This window comes from Trichoplusia ni, chromosome 21, assembly GCF_003590095.1.
Source record: "Trichoplusia ni isolate ovarian cell line Hi5 chromosome 21, tn1, whole genome shotgun sequence".
Taxonomy (NCBI): Eukaryota; Metazoa; Arthropoda; class Insecta; order Lepidoptera; family Noctuidae; genus Trichoplusia; species Trichoplusia ni.
This window is the reverse complement of record NC_039498.1, coordinates 5382430-5394451: the sequence shown is the minus strand read 5'-3', so window position 1 is coordinate 5394451 and position 12022 is coordinate 5382430. Positions and strand designations below refer to the sequence as shown.

At 34.7% G+C, this 12022-nt stretch overlaps 1 protein-coding gene across 1 annotated transcript in view; it reads left to right on the top strand.

Annotated features, from left to right (window-relative positions):
- LOC113504155 (acyl-CoA-binding domain-containing protein 5) overlaps window positions 1-5684 on the top strand; it is a 39792-nt gene extending 34108 nt beyond the window's left edge. The window contains exons 6-9 of the mRNA XM_026886318.1: window positions 350-449; window positions 1319-1419; window positions 2171-2279; window positions 3358-5684. Of these exons, the coding sequence (XP_026742119.1) occupies window positions 350-449; window positions 1319-1419; window positions 2171-2278 (309 nt within the window). The 3' untranslated portion in view covers window position 2279; window positions 3358-5684. The remainder of the gene's footprint in view (window positions 1-349; window positions 450-1318; window positions 1420-2170; window positions 2280-3357) is intronic.
- The last annotated feature ends 6338 nt before the right edge of the window (window positions 5685-12022 follow it).

Below are 12022 nucleotides of genomic sequence, written 5' to 3'. Positions count from 1 at the left end.
CATGGCAAACCCACTGAGAGGGACGGGTCGCGGGTTCGATCCCCGCGTAGGACAAGCATTTAATTTTGTGTGATCCACTGAAGCTTGTTCTGACTCTGGTTGTCTTTGTGCTCGTGATTTGTATGTTTGTGAAACCCCCCACGACACAAGGATTAAATTCCTAACTGCGGGAGTAAAAAAAAATAGAAAAAAACCCAGTTACCTGGGCAACACGATACTCCTTAGCCAGACTTTCTAGCTTCTGACTACCTGTAACGACTTATAAATACATTGATAAAGATTTCTGCACAAAATTTTTAATTCTCTCATATTCATGTTTCTAACCTAACCTGTACACTTTCTCCACCAGAGCGAGCCAGAAGCGGCGCCCCCTGCGCCTGCGCCGGTCCGTCAGACCGCGTCACGACTCAGCAACGGACACGCGCACCAGATCACTTCACAACTTACACGTAACTATGTTTTATAAACCCCTTTGTATATGTAGCAACTAAGGTCTAAGTTGTTTATACACGAGGCAAAGTAAGTTTTGAATAACCGACGACTTCGCCTATATGCCTATATGCATGCAAGAATGACACACAAGAATACCGATAGTTTTTTGAGTCTTTTCGTTTGCGGGTCATGCTTTATCTGACTAAATTGCGACAATCTGGTGTATCATCTAGTGTTTGCTTAATGACAATTGGTTCATAAATGAAAAAGTTATGTCAATTTAGAAAATCACTTAGAAATTTTGTGTGATCTACGAATGCTGGACCCGAGTCTGGGTGTCTTTGTGCATGTGATTTAATTGTTTTTGAAACCTCCCGCGACACCAGGATTAAATTCTTTAATCCGGGAGTCGTTATCTCAAAGAACAATTAAACCAGCCAGAAGGTTATTAAATACAATTAGATACAACGGTTTACTCACACATATTTATGGATTGCCCGACCAGTTTCGGTCTCAACCGGAGTCCTTAACCATGAGCTTACGCGGGGTCGATCCCGGTAAGTATGCGTGAGTACACCGTTGAATCATTTAAAAAGGAAAACTTGTCACGATAGTTATTATGAAAATACAACTAGAATGTTGTTATCATATCTTTCAAAAGCAAAATTTTATTATTATTTTCAAGTATTGCCTCTATTTTTATTGTAGATTCTTGTTCTAATTAGTCTTCTCATTGTTTTGTGTGTATATTACAGTTGTTTTTGGCTAATTAACAATTTATTTGTCTGCTATATCTCATGTAATTATTTAAACCGTGTGTTTCTTTTCTAATAATATATAAATAAATAAAAGTTGCAGTATTAATGTCATATACATTATCTTTCAGATCTGAAGGTTTTGGAGCAGCTGCCGGGCACGCTGGCGCGGCTCGAGGCGGACGTAGCCGCTTTAAGAAAGGCCGTTGAGGGCGACCGCAGGATATTAGATGTAAGTTATAACCTTCGTTCTTTGGAATCTGGAATTTGGATCTTGAGCGCTCGGTGGAAGAGTCGGGATCCCTTTGCGCATCGTAAAATAAAACGCCAATCGATTATGCGTCTTGAGGTGCATGATACTGCAGCTAAGAACGAATTTGAACGAATCCCTCATGCCAGCTATGACGCGATGCGCTGCGGGACAATCACTGCACTTGATTCCGCCCGCGCCTCACTTCATACCGCAAAAGGGACACAAAACCGCAAAAATCACTTGTGCGCAGGTGAAGGTCAGCGCTCAAGATCCGTGTCTGTAACTATATAGGGTGGAAGGGACGTCATCGTGGTTCTTCGGGTCTAGACATGATTCCAGACCCCCTTGCGTTGAAATTCAAAATCATATTTCCTACGTATTTCGGTAATATTTCATAACGAAAATCATTATTTAGCCCTTTTCACGAAAAAAGGCAATATAAATAAAACACTAGAAACTGCTCCCAATCAGCTGATTCGTAAAGGTACTCGTCGGTCATCGCTCTCTCGTAAATCTAACCGAAAGTGACGTCAAAATGTTCAATTCATCATTCAATCACGAGCTGAAGCAGTGGCGCCAAAGCAGGGGGTCTGGAATCATGTAAAGAATCCCTGGAACACGGGATCGGTATGACGCCCAGGAGGGAGTGGTTGTCCCTGAGGCCCTGTTCCACTCAGCTGGTTGTAACTGTCCCGTGTCTCCGCTGACCATGTTGTGCCTGTCCCGGCAGTCCGGCTGGCGCTGGCCGTGGCAGGAGCTGAGCGCGCCGACGCTGGCGCTGCTGCTGCTGTGGCCGCTCGTGGCCTACCGCCTCGTCAACAGGCAGCGGCGCACGTAACGTACGTACGCTATCATTATATTATACGTTATCCTACTAATATTATAAACCTGAAAGTTTGTAAAATGTATTTCAAAAGAGACTTAATTAAATTCGAGAGCTGCGATCACAGCCAAACAGATAGACATGTTAAACTTGTAACACCCCCTCTATTTGAGTTAAGAAACAGTTTTTAAAAAACATGTATTTGAATGGCCTGTTGGTCTAGTGGTTACTGCCCCTGAGTACTCTACCGTAGGTCGTGGGTTCGATTCCTACCCAGGAATATTTGTGCGATGAGCACGATCATTTGTTCTATATCTAGATGTAATTTATGTATATTATGTATGTATTCAGAAAGTGCTGTACTCACCATACAAGCTTTTAGTTTGAGACTAGATGGCGTTATGTAAAAGTTGTAGAATATTATTATTATTAAGTCTTTATCATAAAGTACCCGTCACGAGAAGCTATAAATTATGTAAACAAACATCTTTTACTAAGTAAACATTTTATACTGCGAGATAATAATAAATTGACCATATTCAATCGACATGAAATATAGACGGGTTATATGAAAGTAACAACCTATTTAATTTAGTCGGATCATATTTTAACGACGCAAAGCGCTATCGTTTGTGTTTCTTGGTACCGGAACGCGTCCGTCGCAGGGATTGTGAACTATCGGGACGCCATTTTGAAATAAACGCATCATTCGAGTTTCGAATGCGTACGAGTTTGTTTCATTGCTTTGCATATATCGCGGATCTGGTTGTTATTGTTAATTTTGTTATTGTTTCGTTATCACTTTTTTATTGTTGTTACTTTAATTGTTGCGTTAAATTTTTATTCCAAAATCGATGAGATGATTGATAAAACTGTAGACAGCTTCGTGATACATGTCACTGATTCTGACACAGAAATGGAAACATCTGAATCTGACGAATAATTATTCTTAAATAATATTTGTTACTTAATAATTTATTAAATCTTAAACAAATTCATTTTTTTTGTTGGTCCAAATGTTGTGAACTCCTGAACACTTGTTTACAAAATTTATAGCTTCTCATGACGGTTACTTTAGTATAATTATTTTTCAGGTAACAAAACTCTTCAACTGCTAGCTAGTAAGGGAATACTGGATGTGACTCGCTCGCGCCGCGGCTTCGCCCGTGTCGATACAGTTAGTGTATTTTGTACATTCTATTATATTTCACGTCACTATGTATTTTATTAGGTACACATGCAGAACGACAGACGGATAGACTTGTTTTGAATATAGGTCGTGGTTTGTCTCCGGTTGGGCAAACCTTAAATAGATAAAGTACCACAATTATACACTTACGTATTTGTGATATCGGCCTGGAAGATCCCACTGTTGGACAAACGCCTCTGTCATAAAAAAAGAAATTCTTATAAGATCAGTTTTTTGTCCGTCTGTTTGTCTGTCTCTCTGTTTTAGTTAGTGAATTAGATAACTTTATAATATATATTTATTGTGACAATTATATTCATATCTCTGTTATCAAGAATAAATGTAATGTGACAATTGATTTTTAATTTTTAATATACTGTGAGAATTGACTTCAAAATATAATGGTTTTCAACTAAGTGTCTTAAAAACGTAAAATATTCTCTTCATTTCAAGCACTTTAAAACTATAAATACCTAATGACAAAAATAAAAAGTAGTACTCGTATTTATGTATTTTGTGTCAAATAAAATACATAGTGACAATATACAGAGTGTTTCAAAAGTACTTTGTCATATTTAAGTTTCGTGCTTGCCCGTGGAAATAAACAATTTCGAAACAAGTACATAAATGTATTTAGTAAAAGAATTGTTTTTCTCGTACTAATATCTATAGCTAATTGTATTCTTCATGAGAATTGAGTTACTATGGCTGGCAAAGAAAATTGATACTTTCTACGCACATTAGTAACACTAAAAAATATGACCACGTACTTTCATACCACCCTGTATATATAGTTTATACATTACGATGTTTTGGTTTATGTAAACGCATTATTATTGTGCAATATTTTCTATTTTATTTGACCATATAAACAAAATTGATTCCTATGTCTGTACAGTAGGGTTGGTTTTTACATAATTTCTGTCACTGTTGTCAAATATACCATTTACAATGAAAGATATTTTAGACGAAGCGAGGAATATCATACGAATTTAAGTACATTGCGGAGTCTTGTAGCTATGGTATTAAAAGTGATGTATCTTAGCCAGCAATGTATCCTATTATGTACAATGTTTCTAGCTTCAACTAAATGAGGTCTAAAGAGAATTGATTTTTGTTTTCAATTGTTAATGATGGAATAACTTGTCATTCAAATTAGACGCCTGGAAGATATTTTATGTATCTTCTTCCGTACTTATCCGATAGATATAGTAAAATATTTACTACTTGAAGAAAAGTTGGGGAAGGGAGTTTTTTAGCCCAGCTCTGTGTTAAGAAAAGCTAAGAGAAAAAAAATACCAGCATACCGTTACTGGGCACCGGTCTCTCTCCATATAGGAAAGTTTTGAGCATCGATCACCACGCTAGTTGGTGAATTATTAATTGCTACGGCATCAAAATCTTGTCTTATAAAAATGATCTTTATCCTCCACAGATTAAAGCTCTAATTTGAATAACAAGTTATCTGCTATTTTTTTTCTCTCAATATAAAATGCGTTTGCATTACCGTGTATTGCATTTTCATGTTTATTGTGAAAGTCTTGGCGAACATGTAAGGGTATTGGTTATTATAAGTTTATTTTTAAATTAAATCCTAAAACAATGAGTTAAACGTTATGCCTCGACCATAAATTATAGACAATTGTTGTATAATATAATCTCACAAAAAGTTCAAGAATTTGTGTCAAAGAAAAAATAATATTATGTATGAAAAATGTGTGTAATTTTAATGGTACCATACATTTCAAACGTCATATTTTACCCGTTAATGTTATTAGAATATCGTACATAATTACATTAGGTGTTAGATAGAAAAATGACCTTTCTGCTTCTGTTATATAAAGACCACATATTATTGTAAATATTTTTTCGCTTCGGACAGATTGATGTCTATTCATTTAATGCGAAATTGTTGTTTTTATTTATTTGTTCAAATCAATTATTAGATGCAATGCAAATTATATATATATTCACGAATATTTTATTATTGTATGTAACATAAATAATAGTTCAAATTGTTGGTACATAAAGACCAAGACCTGGACCAAACATTTGTCCAATACACAAAAAAGGAATGTACAAATTTCATTAGTACTCAAAGGAAACTTGGAACAAACATTGGTTCCAATCACAAATATTTATCTCCAACCTTGGTCCAAGCTCTCAGTTCCATAATATTTTATCACATTAAATCGATATCGCATTTATCGAGGCAAACGTTATGTAAAATGTCACAATTCAAAGTGTTAAACAGACAGGTTATATTTTAAATATCAATTCTGTGCTTGGAAATAAACTAGACTTTTTGGGCTTAATACCTAAAGGTTAAAAACGGAAGAGCTCGTGGCTAAGCTATAACTGCATAAGTGTCTGTAGATAGGTGACCATCTTTATCATAACGAGTTCCTCCGTGTTTCGGAAGGCACGTTAAATTGTGGGTAACGGCTGTTATTCATACATCTTTGACAGTCGTTACAGTCTGACAACCAGTCTAACCAAGGGGTACCGAGTTGCCCAGGTAACTGTGTTGAGGAGGTCAGACAGGCAGTCGCTCCTTGGGAATAGGTTTCCATAATGAGGGTCTTATTAACCGTCATAGTCCGACAGTTAAAATGTCACAGATGATTTATTACTCTTGCCGGTATACTAGCGAATACTAAAGATTGAGACACAGACACTAGTGCAACGTCTGTTCTCTTACTGTTTTATTTCTAAAATACACTCTTCATTCGAAGGTCGAAAGTTCTAAAATGGTCTAAGAGTTTAGTTCCGAGCACAAAAACGTTATTAAAAAAATAACCGTTAATTTAACACATTTCGTAATATTCAAAGAATTGAAAACAATTGTCACCTATATTTTTAGTTAAAAAAAAAATGGAAAAGTTTATATTTTATTTTCATATATTTCTCTTAAGTTTATATTTAAGTGGTACATAAGTTAATTGTTGGTAATTTTTATGTGATATGTAGAATAGGCTGTGTGTACAGTCGGCGCTGTATTTTTCATAGATACTTATAATTTTATGTCTTTTTAACAGGGTTCTTGGTTTTACTTTGGCAATCTGGTAAAGTCATTGTTGACGGGCCTGTTGGTCTAGTGGTTAGTGACCCTGACTGCTATACCGGAGGTCGTGGGTTCGATTCCCGCCCAGGACAAATGTTGTGTGATGAGCATGATAATTTGTACTGGTGTCTGGGTGTAATTTATCTATAATATGTATGTATTTAGAAATATATAAGTAAGTTTATCAGTTGTTTGTTAACCATAACACAAGGTCTGCTTAGCTTGGGATCAGATAACCGTGTGTGAGTTGTCCCAGGATATAAAAAAAAATATCGGGAGTACCCGACTAGTAACGACTAAATACGCGTGAGTAAACCTTTACATCATTTAATAATGAATCATCCTCACGATAGTTACTATCAAAATCTACCAAAAAACAATATATACATTCCTTTATTAGATTGCAAATTGAATTTAATTATATCTTTCTATTAAAACATTTATTTATTTCAAAACTCCTTTGTATCTATATAAACATCACATGAATATACAGCGCTGACTGCAGATATATATGTAATATTATACAATTATATTCGTACAGAAACTCCACCTTCGGGCTAAGTCAGCTATCATAGTGGTTAGGTATCAATGTTCGAGCCCCGATACAGTAATGTTTGTGTGTGAATACCGCTTTATATGACAACGAAGAATGGTTATCTTGTTAGGATAAATGATAATAATTATATATTGAGAAAATGCGAGAAATAAGTATCATAATGTAACTCAATTACTTCTCTGGCTTGCTGCACATTCAGTGTTACCTGATAAAGATTATTCATTTTTTTTCCCCTGGTCGCATGCAGTGTTGCCAATTCAAGGATGCTTGGATTTGTCTTGTTAGTTGGTCCGACTAAGTTTTGTTTTCTTAGCATATTCACTACTACAGGATGTGTGCGTTTTGAATTTTCTGCAACTGCTTTCGATTATGCAAAAAAAGGTCGAATCTCAATTCTAGGCCTCCTCCACCTTAATTTTAGCTATTTACAAGGTAACTGCTACAACAATAATAGCTAATCTATACTTCTATACTAATATATAAAGGTGAAGAGTTTCAGGAACTACTGGTCCAAATTGAAAAATTATTTTTGTATTGAATAGACCATTCAACGAGGAAGGCTTTAGGCTATAAACCATCACGCTGCGACTAATAGGAGCGAAGATACAATGGAAAATGTGAAAAAAAGCAGGGCAGGTATAAATCATAACTTATATCTTCTACCCACGGGGACGAAGTCGCGCGCAACAGCTAGTATAACATAATTTTTGTCATTATTCGCTTCTAATTCAGTCTACTAATTTTTTTTCTGACGCTGATTCATACTAAAGCGGTATTCACAGACAGTTACAATTTTACCATTGTAAAAGTCCCTTCGAACACAAGTCTTCAACAACGGACGATTTTCTAAGTGGAATCCGCGACTGTCACAATACAAACTGAGAGACTTGTTAGTACGAAGGGACTAAGTACTCATTACTAAAATAAAAGAAAAATAAATTATTTGAAATAGAATTTCGAAGGGACAATTCTTTTTATTATGATCTGTATTTATAATGTTTCGATATTCCATAGCCTAAAGTTGAGTTTTTTTTTTAATTTTGTAGGTATTGGCATTACCTCGAAGTTCTATGAAATATGAATTGATGTCTAATGTATTGGAATATTGTCCTAGTAGGTACACCGTACTGAATTATGTAATGAAATATTTGTTATTGTAATTATGAAATAAAGGGGATTTTTTACTGAAAAGTGTATTTTTATTGTTATGCATTTTATCAAGTTTTTTTTTAAATATAAAGCTTACCTAAGCCACGCTATTAGCCTGCAACTGCAGGGTTTAGTTATTAAAGGAAAATATTCTTGCTGAGTCCTACCTGTGTAACTCTCGTGCGCAGTCCCTTTCCGATCGACATCTGTGTGCCCTAAGGCTAGTCATTTTATTTTATACTTTACCTTTATTTTTATCCTCACGAGCTGATAAATGGCGTTTTCAATAATGATGTTTGTCAGTATTGTAATATCCTCATCGTCTTTTAACAGGAGGTGTGGTAATACTCGCGACAGACATGTTTGGTTTGTAGCTCTATTGCAGTCGTGTCAACTGCAATTTTGACAGCACGTATAGCCGAGTGGCTGAGGTCACCACGCCGAACCCAGAAAGAAACTAAGCGGGTTCAATCCTCGCGTAGGGCAAGCATTTGTCGGATCCACGAATGCTTGGCCTGAATCTGGGTGTCTTTGTGCATGTGACTTGAATGTTTGTGAAACCCCCCACGATACAAGGGTTAAATTCCTTAATGCGGGAGTCTTTAAGAATTGTAGTTGGAGGAAGTTGCTGGGAGTTTCAATGCGTTTCGTTTGCTAATGTAAATATGAAATAAAAGCCAACATTATAAAAACATATTCGTTATATTCGGTGATCGACACGGTCGAGTTACATTATATCAACAAAGCTAGGTGAACGAAAGCCTATCGCTATGCGTTTGTACACTCACGTGCGAATTGTTTAAGGGAATAATGCATGTACATACATATAATACAGAAATTCACTTAATTAAATTTTGAATTGGGTAGAATAGATCTTTTATGGACTTAACTGGAGCCAGTTTCTACAATTGCCGGTAATGTCACAAGTACCGTTCCATAATGATTTATTTTTGAAACAGAGAAAGAACATAGTATTATTTTTCAATATTTCATTGGTTTTCACTTATTGCTGTAGTTATTTCAGTAATGGCCGATACTTACACTACTTTTTTTATTATTTTTCATTTTTATATTTTCACTGTAATTTAAATGTTTTTTTAAGTACGTTACCTAGAATTTATGTTTTATTTTTTGTTAATTATATTTGAAATTCGGTTACGTAGAATTCTTGAAATATCACTGTGTATTCGACAGTATAAATGCATTATTCCCCCAAACATACGCACAACTCGCAACAATCTATATCGCTCTATAATCTATGGTATACATTTACAACTTTATGGTGCAGCCCGTATGCATATTGACGTGTCACTTTTGAAAAAGGAACTGATTTTTTTTAACAGGTGTCATAGAGTCTGTCTTTAATAGAGTCTGTCCCAAATGGCACTAATGAGGTTTGACCATAGACTAGGGATGTATTTTATAAAAAACACGGATAGGGTAGTTTCTTTTACCTAGCCTGACATACTTCTGTTAACAAAGTGATTCTATTAGATTTTTAGAACACATTATTTTTACTCTCGCTCAATTAAATTCAGGTGGTAGTCTTCTATCCGGATTGGGTAGGATTGAGGAGCAAATGCACTCATGTTAAATAAATACATTTTTATAGGAAACATACATTTTACGTCAATATGCACACGACCATACATTTAAACATACATTTCTGAATATATTATCTTATCAACACGTTAATAGTTGGCTTGCTATGAATTTTACATTAAGTCGTGATTTTAATGTTTGACTACCCTACATTTCCAAAAAATATTTAAGTTACCGTAACTATTGAATATTTGTATTTATTTATATGATATAAACATATTATGTCCGTATGGATTGAGGAGCCACTATCGATTTAAAAAGGAAGCTCGCCCCCTTATTTAGTAGGAAAGTAAATAATTTTGTAGACCGAATTCTGAAATTTGTAGTATAATATGTCTAAAGTTATGTAACTGTGAATGTGGCTCCTCAATCCAAACATCTGAATTGAGGAGCCACCTGAAACACGGAAAGTATTCCATGTATATTTTTGAAAATTTTGTATCATTTAGTAGCAATTGTGTATAGTGTCTACTAAAAATTTGAGCCCAGTACTGTTTATATTCAAGAATATACAATACTTTTAATGTGGCTCCTCGATCTATACACAAGAGCATGAATTGCCATGAAAGTTATTGGTCAATTTATATTCCACTCTAAAGACATTTAGTAGTAAGTGTGTTCGAATTTGTAGTATATGGACAAAGTAGTAGACTGAGCGAATTTAATAAATAAATGCATTTCATTTGGCTCCTCAATCGTGACGTCTGCATAATAAATAATTGACTGTACCTACCTGAGATCAAAACGGAATAAAATACCAGAGACACTAACATTTAGTATAAACGGTCTACTAAATACATATGCACAGATCAACATTGTATATGTTCGGTATCTGAAAAACAAATCACTTCTAAATATTCCTTACGAATTCGCTATTTAGGGTGACCATGTTATATGAATTAAACTAGGATGATTCATTTTTGAAATTTAATTTTTCGACAATATTCGGTATGTTTTTGGAATCCAAAGTTTAGAAGATGCAATTTGTATTGTAGAAGAAAATAACGTTTGCACATCTTGTAACCACCAAACAGTGTGTAAATATACTGTATCAAAAACAGTGTCATTTGAACTAAATGTTTCTACGAGGTTTAGAGTAAACGAGGTACCAGAAACTATAATGATTTAAAGTAGCTTATATACTTTAATAGGCGTTATAGAATTTATCCCTGCGATTAGCGAAGCTGGAATGGGTCACTATAAATGTCACTACCCAGCGAATGATGAGATGTTTTGTTATGATGACTATGATTCTCACTGTAAAATTCATAAAAGCACCGACCAACGGATATTAATTCATTCTTTAACTTATGTCGAAATTGACTAGATACTAAATATCCTAAACCTATGAAGAATCTTTGTACCGAATATTGTCGAAAAATTAAATTTCAAAAATGAATCATCCTAGTTTAATTCATATAACATGGTCACCCTAAATAGCGAATTCGTAAGGAATATTTAGAAGTGATTTGTTTTTTCAGATACCGAACATATACAATGTTGATCTGTGCATATGTATTTAGTAGACCGTTTATACTAAATGTTAGTGTCTCTGGTATTTTATTCCGTTTTGATCTCAGGTAGGTACAGTCAATTATTTATTATGCAGACGTCACGATTGAGGAGCCAAATGAAATGCATTTATTTATTAAATTCGCTCAGTCTACTACTTTGTCCATATACTACAAATTCGAACACACTTACTACTAAATGTCTTTAGAGTGGAATATAAATTGACCAATAACTTTCATGGCAATTCATGCTCTTGTGTATAGATCGAGGAGCCACATTAAAAGTATTGTATATTCTTGAATATAAACAGTACTGGGCTCAAATTTTTAGTAGACACTATACACAATTGCTACTAAATGATACAAAATTTTCAAAAATATACATGGAATACTTTCCGTGTTTCAGGTGGCTCCTCAATTCAGATGTTTGGATTGAGGAGCCACATTCACAGTTACATAACTTTAGACATATTATACTACAAATTTCAGAATTCGGTCTACAAAATTATTTACTTTCCTACTAAATAAGGGGGCGAGCTTCCTTTTTAAATCGATAGTGGCTCCTCAATCCATACGGACATAACATATTCTGCTATTAATGTAAACTTCTGAATAATAAAAAACTACTTTTACTAGAAAATATTGGAAAAGTGAGGTTTTAAATAGCTTGTGTTAAAATAAATCTCAT